Raw genomic sequence first — 19333 nt, 5'->3', positions numbered from 1 at the left:
ATGGTCATCATTACATTCTTAATTTCATCTATTTTATTGAATTCAACTTCCACCATCTGCCATGGCAGGATTCGAACTCAAATCCCCAGAACATTATCTGGATCTCTGGATTAACAGTCCAGCGATAATACCACTAGGCCATTGCCTCCCCTCATGTCCTCCCCGTGTCTGTATGAGTTTCCTGCGGGTGCTCTGATTTCCTTCCACAGTCCAAAGATGTGCAGGCTAGGTGGATTGGCCATGCTAAATTGCCCATAGTGTCCAGGGACGTGCAAACTAGGTGGATTGGCCATGGGAATGCAAGGTTACAGGGATAGGGCAGGGGGATATACATCTGGATCGGATGCTCTTCAGATGGTCGATGGAGCTGAATGGCTCATTTCCATATTCGTAAGAATTCTATGATTCAAAGCAGAGCATTTGTTGCTCATCCCTAACTGAGTTAAGGGTCAATCACATTGCTATGTGTTTGGAGTCACTTGTAGGCCAGACCAGTTTCCTAAAGGGCATTAGCGAAGCAGGTACGTTTTTTGGTAATTGACAAGGGTTTCACGGTCATCATTAGACTCTTAATTTCAGACTATTCTTTAAAAATTGAATTCAAATTCCATCACCTGCCTGGGTGGAATTTGAATCCGGGCCTTCAGAACATCGCCTGGATCTCTAGATTAACAGCCCAGCGATAATACCACTCGCCCATTTCCTTCCCATGATACCACCTAGAGTCCAGCCTTCAGCTATGTACCCAGACTCCTGCCTGGAATCACCACATTTACCATTCACTCTGGTCTGAACTGGTCTCATTTGTGATGGCAGTAGATTAGACCAGATTCCACTGTGGGTCACATTTCAAGAAACTCTTCAATAAGCCAAAGGGTCTCTTACCTCCTCTTTCATCCAACTCATTGTCTTCTTTCCCTGCTGGAATAAAGAGCAAACAGAAAAAGAGTTGATGCAGAGCCATGCAACTAATAACAAACCTGTTAATGCAGCTTGACTTGCAGCTCGGTAACACCTTGTTACTGAAATTCTCACCTTTCTCTTCAAATCCCTTCATATCCCCAGCAATTTTCTAACCTCCTCCAACCCCACAACTCCCCCAGATATTTGCAATTCAGGTGCCTGAGCATCCCAAATTTTATTCACTCCGCAGACGGGGAACTGTGCTATCAGCTACCCAGACCCTAAACTCAAATTTGTTTCTTAAATCTCCCACTTCCTCTTTTATAATTGTCTCCATTGAAACCCAGCTTCTTGACAAAGCTTTTGCATAGAACGCATTGCGCCTGATAGACCTCTTGTGTGAGACGCTTTTGGCTGCTTCACTACCTCGATAGGAGTTTGAATTGGCTTCACCATTTGGTTACAGTGGTTTGGTGAGGAGCTGTCCAGAGGTGGGCTTTCTTCTGCTCGTTTCGGTCTCCACTGTTAAAATAGCAGCGCCCAGAGTCACTTGAAGTGACTGAGTAGCTCTCGGAGACAGGTTCGAGTCCCACTCCTCCAACCTACAGAGACAATCAGGCTGACTGCTCTCAAAAGCACTGCTGGTGGAAGGGGTGGGCTCTGCTGGAGATGCTGTCTCTCAGACAGGATCGTAGAGTCTCTACAGTGTGGAAGCAGGCCACTCGGCCCATTAAGCCCACACTGCCCACCGCCCATCTCCAAAGAGCATCTCACCCAGGCCTACCAAATCCCTGTAACCCTGCGTTTCCCATGACTAATCCACCTTGCCTACACATCCTTGGACTCTGTGGAACAATTTAGCATGGCCAAGCACCTAAACTGCACATCTTTGGACTGTGTTAGGCAACAGGAGCACCCGGATGGAAAGCATACAGGCGTGGGGAGAATGTGCAAATTCCACACACAGAGTTGCCAGAGGCTGGAATCGAACCGGGTCCCTGGCACTGTGTGGCAGCAGCGTTAACCACCAAGCCACCAGCTAAATTCAGAAGCCCTTGACAGTATTTAGCCCAGGGGACTTTCCTCAGAAGAGCAGGGATTAGCCTAATCTTTACAGCATCACAGAATTGCTACAGTGCCAAAGGAGGCCATTCATCCCATTATTCCTGTACCAGCTCTATTGCCTAGCACCAGTCTCCTGCCTTTGCCCCGAATCCCTGCACAACATCTCCATCCAATAACTAACTAATACCATCCTGAATGCCTCAACCAGTTGCTTCTTAGTATGGCTACTATCTCTCCCTCCACTTAACAAACATCACATCAACTCTAAACAAGCCATAAACTCTGCTAAACTTTGAGAAAACGTTAGCCCTTTAGAGGATGAGAAGGTGAATTTGTGATGAAATGGCCAAGGCATTGAACAGGTGCTTTGTATTAGTCTTCACAGTGAAGGACACTAATAACATGCCAGTAATTGACAAAGAGACGAAGGTAGGTGAGGACCTGGAAACAATTGTTATTACAGAAGAGGTAGTGTTGGGCAAGCTAATAGAGCTAAGGGTTGAAAAGCCTCCTGGCCCTGATGGAATGCATCCCAGGGTGCTACAAGAGATGTTGGGAGAAAGAGCAGGTGCACTGGTGATAATTTTCCAAAATTCACCTGACTCTTGGGCAGTCCCAGCAGATTGGAAAACAGCAAATGTGACGCCATTGTTTTAAAAGGGAGGTCGACAAAAGAAGGGGGATTATAGACTGGTTAGCTTAACCTCTGTAGTGGGGAAGATACTCAAGTCTATTATTCAGGAAGAAATAGCAAGGCATCGCGATAGAAATTGTCGCGTTGGGCAGACGCAGCATGGGTTCATGAAGGGCAGGTCACGCTTCTCAAATCTTTTTGAATTCTATGAAGACATTATGAGCCAGGTGGACAATGGGGACCCAGTGGATGTAGTGTACCTAGATTTCCAAAAGGCCTTTGACAAGGAGTCACACAAGAGGGTGCTGCATAAGATAAGGATGAATGGCATTAGTGGTAAAGTATTAGCATGGATAGAAGATTGGTTGACTAACAGGAAGCAAAGAGTGGGGATAAATGAGAGCTATTCTGGCTAGCAATCAGTGACTAGTGGTGACCCTCAGGGATCAGCATTGGGACCGCAATTATTTACAATTTATATAGATGATTTGGAGTTGGGGACCACATGTAGGGTGTCAAAGTTTGCAGATTGCAGATGAGTGGCAGAGCAAAGTGTGCAGAGGGCTGTGAAACTTTGCAGAGGAACATAGATACATTGAGTGAGTGGGCAAAAGTCTGGCAGATGGAATACAATGTAAATAAATGTAAGTCATACATTTTGGTAGGAGTAATAGTAAAAGGGATTATCACTTGAATGGTAAAAAGTTGCGCATGCTTCTATGCAGAGGGACCTGGGTATCCTTATCCATGAATCATAGAAGGTTGGTCTGCAGGTACAACAAGTAATTAGGAAGGCAAATGGAATTTTGTCCTTCATTGCTAAAGGGATTGAGTTTAAAAGCAGAGAGGTTATGTTGCAGCTGTACAAGGTACTGATGAGGCCACACCTAGAGTACTGTGTGCAGTTTTGGTCTCCTTATTTGAGGAAGGATGTGCTGGCACTAGAGGGGGTAGAGAGGAGGTTCACTAAGTTGATTCCAGAGTTGAGGGGGTTGATTTATGAGGAGAGACTGAGTAGATTGGGATTGTATTCATTGGAATTCAGAAGATTGAGGGGGGATCATATAGAAGCATACAAAATTATGAAGGGAATAGATAAGATAGAAGTAGAGAGGATGCTCCCACTGGCAGGTGAAGCTAGGACAAGAGGGCTTAGCCTCAAGATTAGAGGGAGCAGATTTCGGACTGAATTGAGAAGGAACTTCTTCACCCAGAGGGTTGTTAATCTATGGAATTCCTTGCCCAGTGAAGTAGTTGGCGCTACTTCAGTAAACGTTTTTAAAGCTCAGATAGATCTTTTTTGAACAATAAAGGAATTAAGGGATACGGTGAGAGCGTGGTAAGTGGATCTGAGTCCACAAAAGGATAAGCCACGATGTTACTGAATGGCGGAGCAGGCTTGAAGGGCCGAATGGCCTACTCCTGCTCTTAGTTCCTATGTTCTGCTGCCCTCCCCCATTTTGTCCAGGTGCTGCTTAACTTCCTGCAGTGACTGTGGTGGGATTTGAACTCATATCTCTGCGGGATTGTTAGAGGGGCGATGCGACCAAGATGCCACTTGTTCAATCAGGGGACGGGCCCTACCTTTCACTCGAATGACCCTGACCGCGGACTTGAAGTTGTAGTCGAAATCGTAGACAGTGCACACATATTCCCCTTCGTCCTCCTTTGTCACAGCGTATAGCTTGTACAGGCTCAGGCTATCGAGCCGCTTCCCCTGAAAGTAAGATCCACAAGTTCATACAGCACTCAGAACGCCTTGTGTTAAATCCCCTATATGGGGGCATTCATGGTCATAGAATCCCTACAGTATGGAAACAGGCCCTTCGGCCCAACAAGTCCACGCTGACCCGCAGAACATCCCTCTCAGTGTCATTCCCCCATAACACACCTAATCTTCACATCACTGAACACTACAGGCAATTTAGCATGGCCAATCCACCTAACCAGCACATTTTTGGGCTGTGGGAGGAAACCAGAGCACCCGGAGGAAACCCCACGCAGACACGGGGGAGAACGTGCAAGCTCCACATAGACAGTCACCTGAGGGTGGAATCAAACCTGGGTCCCTGGTGCTGTGGGGCAGCAGTGCTAACCGCTGAGCCACTGTGCCATATTGCTGAGAGCTCCTCATGTTAAATACCCTATGTGAGGGTGTTACTGATAGGACCTCATGTTAAATACCCTGTGTGAGGGTGTTACTGATAGGACCTCATATTAAATACACCATGTAAGGGTGTTACTGATAGGACCTCATGTTAAATACCCTGTGTAAGGGTGTTACTGATAGGACCTCATGTTAAATGCCCTGTGTGAGGGTGTTACTGATAGGACCTCATGTTAAATACCCTGTGTGAGGGTGTTACTGATAGGACCTCATGTTAAATACCCTGTGTGAGGGTGTTACTGATAGGACCTCATATTAAATACCCCATGTAAGGGTGTTACTGATAGGACCTCATATTAAATACCCTGTGTGAGGGTGTTACTGATAGGACCTCATATTAAATACCCTGTGTGAGGGTGTTACTGATAGGACCTCATATTAAATACCCCATGTAAGGGTGTTACTGATAGGACCTCATGTTAAATACCCCATGTAAGGGTGTTACTGATAAGACCTCATGTTAAATACCCTGTGTGAGGGTGTTACTGATAGGACCTCATGTTAAATACCCTGTGTGAGGGTGTTACTGATAGGACCTCATGTTAAATACCCTGTGTGAGGGTGTTACTGATAGGACCTCATATTAAATACCCCATGTAAGGGTGTTACTGATAGGACCTCATGTTAAATACCCCATGTAAGGGTGTTACTGATAGGACCTCATGTTAAATACCCTGTGTGAGGGTGTTACTGATAGGACCTCATGTTAAATACCCTGTGTAAGGGTGTTACTGATAGGACCTCATATTAAATACCCCATGTAAGGGTGTTACTGATAGGACCTCATGTTAAATACCCCATGTAAGGGTGTTACTGATAGGACCACATGTTAAATACCCTGTGTGAGGGTGTTACTGATAGGACCTCATGTTAAATACCCTGTGTGAGGGTGTTACTGATAGGACCTCATGTTAAATACCCTGTGTGAGGGTGTTACTGATAGGACCTCATGTTAAATACCCTGTGTGAGGGTGTTACTGATAGGACCTCATATTAAATACCCTGTGTGAGGGTGTTACTGATAGGACCTCATATTAAATACCCCATGTGAGGGTGTTACTGATAGGACCTCATGTTAAATACCCTGTGTGAGGGTGTTACTGATAGGACCTCATGTTAAATACCCTGTGTGAGGGTGTTACTGATAGGACCTCATATTAAATACCCTGTGTGAGGGTGTTACTGATAGGACCTCATGTTAAATACCCTGTGTGAGGGTGTTACTGATAGGACCTCATGTTAAATACCCTGTGTGAGGGTGTTACTGATAGGACCTCATATTAAATACCCCATGTAAGGGTGTTACTGATAGGACCTCATGTTAAATACCCTGTGTGAGGGTGTTACTGATAGGACCTCATGTTAAATACCCTGTGTGAGGGTGTTACTGATAGAACCTCATGTTAAATACCCCATGTAAGGGTGTTACTGATAGGACCTCATGTTAAATACCCTGTGTGAGGGTGTTACTGATAGGACCTCATATTAAATACCCTGTGTGAGGGTGTTACTGATAGGACTTCATGTTAAATACCCCATGTAAGGGTGTTACTGATAGGACCTCATGTTAAATACCCTGTGTGAGGGTGTTACTGATAGGACCTCATGTTAAATACCCCATGTAAGGGTGTTACTGATAGGACCTCATGTTAAATACCCCATGTAAGGGTGTTACTGATAGGACCTCATGTTAAATACCCTGTGTGAGGGTGTTACTGATAGGACCTCATGTTAAATACCCTGTGTGAGGGTGTTACTGATAAGACCTCATGTTAAATACCCTGTGTGAGGGTGTTACTGATAGGACCTCATATTAAATACCCCATGTAAGGGTGTTACTGATAGGACCTCATGTTAAATACCCTGTGTGAGGGTGTTACTGATAGGACCTCATGTTAAATACCCTGTGTGAGGGTGTTACTGATAGGACCTCATATTAAATACACCATGTAAGGGTGTTACTGATAGGACCTCATGTTAAATACCCTGTGTGAGGGTGTTACTGATAGGACCTCATGTTAAATACCCCATGTAAGGGTGTTACTGATAGGACCTCATGTTAAATACCCTGTGTGAGGGTGTTACTGATAGGACCTCATATTAAATACCCTGTGTGAGGGTGTTACTGATAGGACCTCATATTAAATACCCTGTGTGAGGGTGTTACTGATAGGACCTCATATTAAATACCCCATGTAAGGGTGTTACTGATAGGACCTCATGTTAAATACCCCATGTAAGGGTGTTACTGATAAGACCTCATGTTAAATACCCTGTGTGAGGGTGTTACTGATAGGACCTCATGTTAAATACCCTGTGTAAGGGTGTTACTGATAGGACCTCATATTAAATACCCCATGTAAGGGTGTTACTGATAGGACCTCATGTTAAATACCCTGTGTAAGGGTGTTACTGATAGGACCTCATATTAAATACCCCATGTAAGGGTGTTACTGATAGGACCTCATGTTAAATACCCCATGTAAGGGTGTTACTGATAGGACCACATGTTAAATACCCTGTGTGAGGGTGTTACTGATAGGACCTCATGTTAAATACCCTGTGTGAGGGTGTTACTGATAGGACCTCATGTTAAATACCCTGTGTGAGGGTGTTACTGATAGGACCTCATGTTAAATACCCTGTGTGAGGGTGTTACTGATAGGACCTCATATTAAATACCCTGTGTGAGGGTGTTACTGATAGGACCTCATATTAAATACCCCATGTGAGGGTGTTACTGATAGGACCTCATGTTAAATACCCTGTGTGAGGGTGTTACTGATAGGACCTCATGTTAAATACCCTGTGTGAGGGTGTTACTGATAGGACCTCATATTAAATACCCTGTGTGAGGGTGTTACTGATAGGACCTCATGTTAAATACCCTGTGTGAGGGTGTTACTGATAGGACCTCATGTTAAATACCCTGTGTGAGGGTGTTACTGATAGGACCTCATGTTAAATACCCTGTGTGAGGGTGTTACTGATAGGACCTCATGTTAAATACCCCATGTAAGGGTGTTACTGATAGGACCTCATGTTAAATACCCTGTGTGAGGGTGTTACTGATAGGACCTCATGTTAAATACCCTGTGTGAGGGTGTTACTGATAGGACCTCATGTTAAATACCCCATGTAAGGGTGTTACTGATAGGACCTCATGTTAAATACCCTGTGTGAGGGTGTTACTGATAGGACCTCATATTAAATACCCTGTGTGAGGGTGTTACTGATAGGACTTCATGTTAAATACCCCATGTAAGGGTGTTACTGATAGGACCTCATGTTAAATACCCTGTGTGAGGGTGTTACTGATAGGACCTCATGTTAAATACCCCATGTAAGGGTGTTACTGATAGGACCTCATGTTAAATACCCCATGTAAGGGTGTTACTGATAGGACCTCATGTTAAATACCCTGTGTGAGGGTGTTACTGATAGGACCTCATGTTAAATACCCTGTGTGAGGGTGTTACTGATAAGACCTCATGTTAAATACCCTGTGTGAGGGTGTTACTGATAGGACCTCATATTAAATACCCCATGTAAGGGTGTTACTGATAGGACCTCATGTTAAATACCCTGTGTGAGGGTGTTACTGATAGGACCTCATGTTAAATACCCTGTGTGAGGGTGTTACTGATAGGACCTCATATTAAATACACCATGTAAGGGTGTTACTGATAGGACCTCATGTTAAATACCCTGTGTGAGGGTGTTACTGATAGGACCTCATGTTAAATACCCCATGTAAGGGTGTTACTGATAGGACCTCATGTTAAATACCCTGTGTGAGGGTGTTACTGATAGGACCTCATATTAAATACCCTGTGTGAGGGTGTTACTGATAGGACCTCATATTAAATACCCTGTGTGAGGGTGTTACTGATAGGACCTCATATTAAATACCCCATGTAAGGGTGTTACTGATAGGACCTCATGTTAAATACCCTGTGTGAGGGTGTTACTGATAGGACCTCATATTAAATACCCCATGTAAGGGTGTTACTGATAGGACCTCATGTTAAATACCCTGTGTGAGGGTGTTACTGATAGGACCTCATATTAAATACCCCATGTAAGGGTGTTACTGATAGGACCTCATATTAAATACCCTGTGTGAGGGTGTTACTGATAGGACCTCATGTTAAATACCCTGTGTGAGGGTGTTACTGATAGGACCTCATATTAAATACCCCATGTAAGGGTGTTACTGATAGGACCTCATGTTAAATACCCCCTGTAAGGGGGACCTCAGGTTAAATACCCTCCCATAAGGGTGTTACTGACAGCACCTCATGTTAAATACTCTGTAGCTGGGGCACTGGTGGTGAGTTAAGGTTTATTGAGACCATCACAAGGACAGGGCAAGACTGGGTTAAGTGTAAAATGTCAGGGGAGTATGGAATGAACATGTGACCCTAGCCTGGGACCCCAACCTGACCCCAACATTGGCCCAGTCCCAGACACAACTCCAAAGTCAGTTCCAACCCAAATTCCAATCCCGAACCCAATCCCTGCTGGGCGCTCCCCAGCAGCTGTGTGAGCCTGTGGGCTCCAGCGTTTGATAGGTACAGGCCTGGCCTGGGAGACTGCGGTGTGTAACTGTGTTGTGAACCAATACCGCTCAGTCAGAAGTGCCACTAAGCAGTATTTTGCTGAACCCTGGGAGAACGGCTAGCTGTGTCATGACTGTGGCAGCTCAAGTTCCTGGCCAGACCCCTGCAGCTCCACATAGTCGGTGATCCGTGGGCCTCTGCCGGTGACTTGATACAAACTCACATCTTTTTCCCAGACATATTCTGCCGGTGAGGGGTTGGTGTCAGCTGTGCAGCTGAGGGTGACGTTATCGCCCTCTCTGATCACGCCACTGGGCGGCTGGACTTCAATCATAACACTCTCCACTGGGTCTGTATGTGGAAAAGGGAGACAGAGCGAGATCAGGCATTCCTTAGGGCTCAGGAGAAAGGAAGACCTGCATTTGTATAGAACTTTTTGAGACCCCTTGAATGTTTTACAGCCAAAGCGGTACGTCTAAAGAGCCGTCCCTGCTCAAATCTGATGGTCAGTATCTGCACAAGCTCTCTGAGCATAGCCAGACAACATCAACATACAGACTGAGACCATTCGGCCCCTCAAACCAGCTCTGCCTTTTGATCAAATTAGGGTCGGGCTGATAGTGACCTCAGCTCTGCATTTTGAGCAACCTTCTAGCTTGGCTCCCTGGTCAACCAGGAGTGCAGCCAACTCAATCTTAAAACTGGATTCAGCCTCTACTGCTCTCTCTGGAATTGAATTCAATAGACTCGACACCCTCAGATGGAGCATGTGCCTCTGTCTTAAACAGGAGACCCCATTCTTTTTAATTCACGCCCACTTGTTCTCGTCTCACCCTCAAGGGGAAACATCCTTTCAGCCCTACTTGATCTTAGATGTTTCAGTCAGGTCACTTTTTATTCTTGCAAACTCTAATGGATATAGGCTCATCCTGCCTGACCTTTCTTTACAATATAAGTCCCCTCATCCTCGAAATCAGTTCAGTGAACATTGTCTGAACTGCTTTGCATGCAATTGTGTTCTTCCTTAAATAGGGGAACCAAAACTGTGCATTGTGCTTCAGAGGTAATCTCATAAATCCTTGTACAATTGGAGCAGCACTTCTCTATTTTTCTATCCTGTTCCCCTTCAAATGATGGACAATCCATTTGCCTCCTGAAAATGCTCGCTGTACTTGCCCATTAACCGTTGATGATTCATGTACTAGGTCATCCAGATCCCTCTGTGCCTCAAGGTTCTCTATTTAAATAGTACACATCTTTTCTACTCTTCCTACCAAAGTAGACAGGTTCACATTTTCCCGTATTAAACTCCATCTGCCATATTTTTGCCCACTCTCTGAATTTATCTGTACTCTTTTGTACAACTTTTACCTGCTTTTGTGCTTTACTGTCCTACCCATTTCCATGTCATCAGCTCATTTAGCAACCATAGGTCTGGAACCTTTGTCAGGTCATTGATAAACGTTTCCTGTTATGATTTCTAGTGAGGAATAAGAGAACCATATCATTACAAGACGATGTAATGGAGGTTTTTAGAAGCTTGAGGGTGCAGATAAGGTGGATGGAAGGTGTCTTTTCCCAAGGGTGGTGGGTTTCACAAGACTAGGTGACATATTTCTAAGGTGAGAAGACAAAGATTTAAAACAGACACGGGTACAATTACTTTTACACAGAGGGTGGTTCGTGTGTCGCATGAACTTCTAGCGGAAGTCATGGATGTGGGTGCAGTTATAACATTTAAAAGACATTTAGATAGAAACACGAATAAGAAATGTTTGGAGGGATAGGGGCCAAGCACAGGCAGGTGGGACTAGTTTAGTTTGGGATTATGGGATAATAAAGTGTGAAGCTGGATGAACACAACAGGCGAAGCAGCATCTCAGGAGCACAAAAGCTGACGTTTCGGGCCTAGACCCTTCATCAGAGAGGGGGATGGGGAGATGGAACTGGAATAAATAGGGAGAGAGGGGGAGGCGGACCGAAGATGGAGAGAAAAGAAGATAGGTGGAGAGTAGAGTATAGGTGGGGAGGTAGGGAGGGGATAGGTCAGTCCAGGGAAGATGGACAGGTCAAGGAGGTAGGATGAGGTTAGAAGGTAGATGGGGGTGCGGCTTGGGTTGGGAGCAAGGGATGGGTGAGAGGAAGAACAGGTTAGGGAGGCAGAGACAGGCTGGGCTGGTTTTGGGATGCAGTGGGGGGAGGGGAAGAGCTGGGCTGGTTGTGTGGTGCAGTGGGGGGAAAGGGACGAACTGGGCTGCTTTTGGGATGTGGTGGGGGAAGGGGAGATTTTGAAGCTGGTGAAGTCCACATTGATACCATTGGGCTGCAGCGTTCCCAAGCGGAATATGAGTTTGGGATTATGTTTGGCATGGACTGTTTGGATCAAAGTGTCTGTTTCAGTGCTGTATGTCTCAATAACTCCACGACCAGCTCCCCTGCTCTCTCTTGAAAGCACGGCCGTGGGATTATTTACACCCATACTGCGGGGGTGGGGGTTTAAACATCTCAACTGAAAAATAGCATCTCTGAACAGAGCAGCACCCGCTGAGACCTGCAGCTGGAATACCAGCCTGGACATTGCACACAAAGTGAGATTTGAACCCAGGACCATCTGACTCATAAGCTGGCTGAGCCTGGGACTTAGCTTTATTAAGACAAATACCTTCTGTTGTCATCTTTGGTTATTAAGGCTGTGGGAGTATTTCTGAAATAGTCTGCTGGCTTTGAGGGAAGTGGGAATATCCTGAGTTAGTGACAAGAGCCGTAAAATACTTCTCCCTTATCAACTCATCAACGTTAAATCAAGAAAGACGAACCAATGAAGGTGGACTTTCGAAAAGTGAGGCTCATCAACAGGAAAATCGCCCCAGTCTATTCAGCCTCTCCCCATAGTGCAAACCCTCCAACTTTGGCAACATCGTTGTAAGTCTTTTCTGAGCTCTTTCAAGTTTTACGACATCCTTCCTATAGCAGGAAGACCAGAATTGCACACAGAATTCTAAAAGTGCTCTCAGAAATGCCTTGTATAGCCACAACATAATGTCCCAACTCATATACTCAATGCTCCGACCAATCGAAGCAAACATACCAAATGCCTTCTCCACTATTCAATCTACCTGTGACCCCACTTTCAAGGAACTATGAACCTGCACTCTGAGCTCTCTTTGTTCAGCAACACTCCCCAGGACCTTACCATTAAGTGTATAAATCCTGCCCTGATTTGCCTTTCCAAAATGCAGCACCTCACATTCATCTAAATTCAACATCATCTGCCAATCCTCAGCACATTGGCCCATCTGATCAATGTCCCTTATACTAGTTCAATCCACAATCAGCGCATCCTAATCTTTCTTTTGTTTCAGGCAATTTGTAAAAAATTTTGAAATATACCCTATTCATAAAGAAATACATAGCCACAAATGCAGCTTGGTTCAGTGCAGTATTTTACATCACCACCAGGGGGTGGGGGTGCTTACCAAGAATGAAGCTAGAAAGTGGAGTTAAAAACAGGAACAAAAACAAAGTTGCTGGAGAAGTTCAGCACGTCTGCCAGCATCTGAGAAGAAATAATTCAGAGTTAATGTTTCTGGTCTGATGGCCCTTCCTCAGATCAGTTCTGAGGAAGTGTCACCGGACCTGAAACATTAACTCTGAATTTTGCTGAGCTTTTCCAGCAACTTTGCTTTTAGAACATAGAACATAGAACAAAGAACAGTACAGCACAGAACAGGCCCTTCAGCCCACAATGTTGTGCCGACCATTGATCCTCATGTATGCACCCTCAAATTTCTGTGACCATATGCATGTCCAGCAGTCTCTTAAATGACCCCAATGACCTTGCTTCCACAACTGCTGCTGGCAACGCATTCCATGCTCTCACAACTCTCTGCGTAAAGAACCTGCCTCTGACATCCCCTCTATACTTTCCACCAACCAGCTTGAAACTATGACCCCTCGTGCTAGCCATTTCTGCCCTGGGAAATAGTCTCTGGCTATTAACTCTATCTATGCCTCTCATTATCTTGTATACCTCAGTTAGGTCCCCTCTCCTCCTCCTTTTCTCCAATGAAAAGAGACCGAGCTCAGTCAACCTCTCTTCATAAGATAAGCCCTCCAGTCCAGGCAGCATCCTGGTAAACCTCCTCTGAACCCTCTCCAAAGCATCCACATCTTTCCTATAATTGGGCGCCCAGAACTGGACGCAGTATTCCAAGTGCGGTCTAACCAAAGTTTTATAGAGCTGCAACAAGATCTCACGACTCTTAAACTCAATCCCCCTGTTAATGAAAGCCAAAACACCATATGCTTTCTTAACAACCCTGTCCACTTGGGTGGCCATTTTAAGGGATCTATGTATCTGCACACCAAGATCCCTCTGTTCCTCCACGCTGCCAAGAATCCTATCCTTAATCCTGTACTCAGCTTTCAAATTCGACCTTCCAAAATGCATCACCTCACATTTATCCAGGTTGAACTCCATCTGCCACCTCTCAGCCCATCTCTGCATCCTGTCAATGTCCCGCTGCAGCCTACAACAGCCCTCTACACTGTCAACGACACCTCCGACCTTTGTGTCGTCTGCAAACTTGCTGACCCATCCTTCAATTCCCTCGTCCAAGTCATTAATAAAAATTACAAACAGTAGAGGCCCAAGGACAGAGCCCTGTGGAACTCCACTCACCACTGACTTCCAGGCAGAATATTTTCCTTCTACTACCACTCGCTGTCTTCTGTTGGCCAGCCAATTCTGTATCCAAGCAGCTAAGTTCCCCTGTATCCCATTCCTTCTGACCTTCTGAATGAGCCTACCATGGGGAACCTTATCAAATGCCTTACTGAAGTCCATATACACCACATCCACAGCTCGACCCTCATCAACTTTTCTAGTCACATCCTCAAAAAACTCGATAAGGTTTGTAAGGCATGACCTACCCCTCACAAAGCCGTGTTGACTGTATTTGATCAAGCCATGCTCTTCCAGATGGTCATAAATCTTATCCCTCAGAATCCTTTCTAACACCTTGCAGACGACAGACGTGAGACTTACCGGTCTATAATTGCCGGGGATTTCCCTATTTCCTTTCTTGAAGAGAGGAATTACATTTGCCTCTCTCCAGTCCTCAGGTACGACTCCAGTGGAGAGCGAGGATGCAAAGATCTTCGCAAGTGGCGAAGCAATTGCATTTCTCGCTTCCCAAAGCAGCCGAGGACAAATCTGATCCGGGCCTGGCGACTTGTCAATCTTAATGTTTGACAAAATTTTCAGCACATCAGCTTCGTCTATCTCTATCCATTCCAGCATGCACACCTGCTCTTCAAAGGTTTCATTCACTACAAAGTTCGTTTCTTTCGTAAAGACAGAAGCAAAAAACTCATTTAGGGCTTCCCCTACCTCCTCAGGCTCCACACACAAGTTCCCTATGCTATCCCTGATCGGCCCTACTCTTTATTTGACCATTCTCTTATTCCTCACGTAAGTGTAAAATGCCTTTGTGTTTTCCCGGATTCCTTCTGCCAAGCCTTTCTCATGCCCCCTCCTGGCTCTCCTCAGACCATTTTTGAGCTCCTTCCTTGCCTGCATGTAATCCTCTCTAGCTGAACTTGACCCTAGCTTCCTCCACCTTATGTAAGCTACCTTCTTCCTTTTCACAAGAAGCTCCACCGCTCTCGTCATCCAAGGTTCCTTAATCTTACCCCTTCTTGCCTGTCTCAGAGGGACATATTTACTCATCACTCGCAACAACTGTTCCTTAAACAGTCTCCACATGTCTATAGTTCCCTTACCATGGAACAACTGCTCCCAGTCCATGCTTCCTAACTCATGTCTAATCGCGTCATAGTTTCCTCTTCCCCAATTAAATATCCTCCCATTTTGCCTAATCCTCTCCTTCTCCATAGCTATGTAGAATGTGAGGCAGTTATGGTCACTATCACCAAAATGCTCTCCCACCACAAGATCTGATACCTGCCCCGGCTCGTTTCCGAGCACCAAGTCTAGAATGGCCTCTCCCCTCGTCGGCCTGTCAACGTACTGCGTTAGGAAACCCTCCTGAACACACCTTACAAAAACAGCTCCATTCAAATCTTCTGCTCGAAGGAGGTTCCAATCAATATTGGGAAAGTTAAAGTCACCCATTACAACAACCCTACTGCGTGCACACTTTTCCAAAATCTGTCGACCTATGCTTTCTTCAATCTCCCTGCTGCTATTGGGGGGCCTGTAGTAAGCCCCTAACGAGGTGACTACTCCCTTGCTGTTCCTAATTTCCACCCATACTGACTCAGTAGGCAGATCTTCCTCGACAAAGGAAGCTTCTGTAGCTGTGATACCCTCTCTGATTAGTAGTGCTACACCCCCTCCTCTTTTTCCCCCCCTCCCTATTCTTTTTAAATGTTCTAAACCCTGGAACATCCAGCAACCATTCCTGCCCATGAGAAACCCATGTCTCTGTTTTCCTGATTTACAGCATCCGCAGTTTTTTCGGTTCTAATTTAGTAGAAAATGGAGTATTGGGCGGGAGCACGTCACTTGATAGTCAATGTTGTCGAATAGCAGGGATTCGGGGAGATTGTTGGTTGTTGCAGAAATAACAACTAGGAGCAGTATTCAAATTTTCACCAGGGCTATTGCTGGGGAAAGGAGGTGATCTGTCAAAGCCATCAGTAACATCAGGACTGATACAAGAATGCCAAATTTCACAAAAGACCCTACCAATTTCTATTGTATGACGAACAAGTTGCTGAGTTATAGGCATGTGGTCTCAAATTGGTTGGGGTGTTGCTGTAGAGAATGCACCATGTGAGAATTTTTGAACTTCAAGAAAGGCAAGTGAGCCACAAGGTGTGCCCTGGGTTTTCAACCTGTAGACCTTCTTGCTCCCTTTGAAATTTGGCATTCTTGCTTGGCTCCTGATGAGTACAAGGCGAAAACCAGCAACTGTGTGTCTCTGTTTACAGCAATACTCAAAATTTACAAAGCAAACATCATCACAAGGGGCTGAGAGTCAATGCTTACAATGCACATCTATGGTGATGGGTTCAGATCTCTGCGTGCCATTTCCTCCTTTGAATGGATAAACCACTTCACAAAAGAACTTGGCATTTATATCAGCCTTGCTCACTGTATGATATAGTGTCGACTCAATTGTATAAAGTCCAGTGTTCTGATTCTTCATGATGCGGAGTTTGTTCAGTGTCTCTGGAAATACAGAAGTACGACGTTTTTATAAAAAATGTCAGGAAAGCATGGAGAAAATACCAGTGAAAAGCAGTTAGGGCCAGATTATTTTTGCATCCTGGATGGTGTAGTCAATTGTCAAGTGTCACTTCAATCAAGATTCAGAGGAGGAAGCCCTGTATAGACCAGAACCTAAACTTTTAGAGGATTAGTTCACTCCTCACGCTGTATGGTATGAAATAAATATAAGAACATAAGAAATGGGAGCACGAACAGACCATTCGGCCCATCAAGAACGCTCTACCAATCAGTACAATCATGGTTTGATTTTCTGCTAAGCTCCAACTGGTTCCCTGAGAAATCAAAAATCTGATTGGCCTCACAAGTATTCAATGATGCGTAATCCGCAACCCTCTGAGGGAGATAACTTACAAAGATTCAGAACCTCCAGAGCAAAGAACTTTTTCAGTGCTGAGCGGTTGAGCCCTTATCCTGCAGCTGCCCTCCCCCAAACCTCCCAGCTTCTAAATTTTCCAGACTGTGGAAGCACTTCGCAATGTTTGCTTTGTAGAGCCCCTTCAGGATCTTGGTACGTTTTATTGGGAAAGCCTTTTTCCTTCAAATTCTGGAGAATACAGGGCAAATTTAATTATACTTTCAACAGAGGATAAACTTTCTCATCCCAGAGATGAACCAGTGACCTTTGCTGTGTAGCCTCCCATGCAAATCTTCCCTTAAGAACAGACACCAGGTAACACTTGAAACAAGCTACAAAGTGCAGATATAACTCCAGATGCACAATTTGCTCTAACGTTAATGATCAAATTCCTGTCTCGAGACCTCGGATTAGATCTGCCTACAGCACACCATCATTGGTTATGACGTAGGAGTGTTATTTTTTTCCCCTTTATTCATTCATGGGACGAGGGAACCAGTGGCCAGGCAGCATTTAATTGCCCATCCCTAATTGCTCAGAGTTAATCACATTGCTGTGGGTCTGGAGTCACCAGTATGCCAGACCAGGTAAGGACATTAGTGAACTAGGTGGGCTTCTGCACGCTCCCCCCCCCCCCGCCCCGACAATCAACAATAGGTTCACAGTCATCATTAGATTTTTTAATTTCAGATATTTTACTGAATTCAAATTCCAGCATCCGCTGTGGCTGGGATTTGAACTCAGCTCCGCAGAATGTTGGCTGGTCTCTGCATTAACAGTCCGGCAATAATACCACTAGGCCATCGCCTCCCACTGTGGATCCGAGCACATCAGGCTGCTGCTTTGTCCTGCCTGTGGGAACAGATCCCCCAGTTTCTGCACCCAATGTAGCGAAGAGGACTCACAGAGTTGACTGGGCTGGATCTGCCATCAACAGCTCTAAAGCCAGGGAAGCAGCTGGGTCAAGTCTGCCTGTTTTCATTTAGCAAACTGGGTTGGGCCCACCTCAGTAGTTAAGAACCAACCACTTTGACGCGAGCCCAGGCCAAGTAAGGCTAACAGGTTTCAGTCCCCGAAGAATGCAATTGCATCCTGCTGGATTTTTAAAAAATTAGAACCTGACAGAGATAACATAGTGTGGCTGGAGGAACACAGAATCTGACAGATTTATCTTCTCTAGCGCCAAACCAACATTTTCACAATTACAATCAGTTTGCAATTGAATCCCACTATCTGAGTATAGTTTCAACTGCCATCCCCTGCATTATTAATCTCGACATCAATTAGGGGATCAGCTCATGATGCAGTGACACCAACTTGTGTGGATTTAACTCCTGTGCCAACTGAGGCCATCATAAAGGTCCTGCCTTCTCAACCTTGCCCTTCACTTGAGGCATGGTGACCCTTAAGTAAATCAGCTCTCTCTCTCCCTACAGTGAGGAAATAGGCATTCGGCCCGTTGAGTCCACACCGACCCTCTGAAGAGTATCCCGCTCAGATCTAGCCCACTACCCTGTATGCAACCCTGCATTTTCCCACAGCTAACCCATCCTGCATATCCCTGAACACAATGGGCAATTTAACATGGCCAATCCATCCTAACCCACACACCCTTGAATCTGTGGGAGGAAACACATGCTGACACAGGGAGAATGTGCAAACTCCGCACTGACAGTCACCCCCCAGGGTGGAATTGAACCTGGGGCCCTGGTGCTGTGAGGCAGTAGTGCTAGTCACTGAGCCACTACACTGCCCATGAATCGCACTACTGAGAGAGCAGCCCTCTGGCACTACAATGACTTTACCTGTAATGGTTAAATTATGTAACCACCACTGGGTTTACCCAGTTGAATTAAAGGGTTAACTCGATATTTTGGGTTGGTGCTCAACAGTAATCTCATTAATCACAAATATTTTAGCATTTGGTGTCTCTATTATACAGATGAGTTACCTGAGACTGCAATCCCAGGCATATATTTTAATTAGCATTCTCTGCATAGCTTGGGGAAGGAGTGGCCTGACCTAGGAAATATAACACACAATTATGGCCAAATTATGAAGTTAACTTTGCTCAAACAATCCCTCTTTCGGCTTGCCCAGCCTGCTAAAGAAACTTACTAGAAAGTGGTGCTTATGTTTCGAGCCACCCAGGAGCAGAATCAAGTAATACAGAAGACAGGGGAGTTCAACTGTGAAAGTCTTAGTCTGGACTCAAAGATCTGAGATCAGTATCAGTGGCCAGCATGCCATCAGATTGTTGTTAAAAAAAAAATCACTTCTGTTTTTGCTCCTCCCCTGCAGTCAGAATGTGGGACCCATGGAAGGCTCTTTCAACAAGCTGCTACATGCATCGTGGGCTGAATGGCCTCTTTCGGTAAACATGTACCAG

At 45.2% G+C, this 19333-nt stretch overlaps 1 protein-coding gene across 3 annotated transcripts in view; it reads right to left on the bottom strand.

Moving 5' to 3' along the window:
- Positions 1-19333, bottom strand: part of LOC125446581 (CD166 antigen-like) — a 57202-nt gene that overhangs the window by 14259 nt on the left and 23610 nt on the right. For 2 of the 3 annotated variants that reach the window (XM_048520265.2, XM_048520263.2), the window contains exons 6-9: positions 16347-16529; positions 9555-9682; positions 4187-4319; positions 886-921 (exon numbers count right to left, since the gene is read on the bottom strand). In XM_048520265.2, the coding sequence (XP_048376222.1) occupies positions 886-921; positions 4187-4319; positions 9555-9682; positions 16347-16529 (480 nt within the window). The remainder of the gene's footprint in view (positions 1-885; positions 922-4186; positions 4320-9554; positions 9683-16346; positions 16530-19333) is intronic. The other variant, XM_048520266.2, reaches the window with a different exon arrangement.

The sequence above is a fragment of the Stegostoma tigrinum genome, chromosome 34 (genome assembly GCF_030684315.1).
Source record: "Stegostoma tigrinum isolate sSteTig4 chromosome 34, sSteTig4.hap1, whole genome shotgun sequence".
In the NCBI taxonomy this organism is placed as follows: Eukaryota; Metazoa; Chordata; class Chondrichthyes; order Orectolobiformes; family Stegostomatidae; genus Stegostoma; species Stegostoma tigrinum.
Note: the sequence above shows the minus strand (reverse complement) of the source record. Positions and strands in the feature narration are given on the sequence as shown.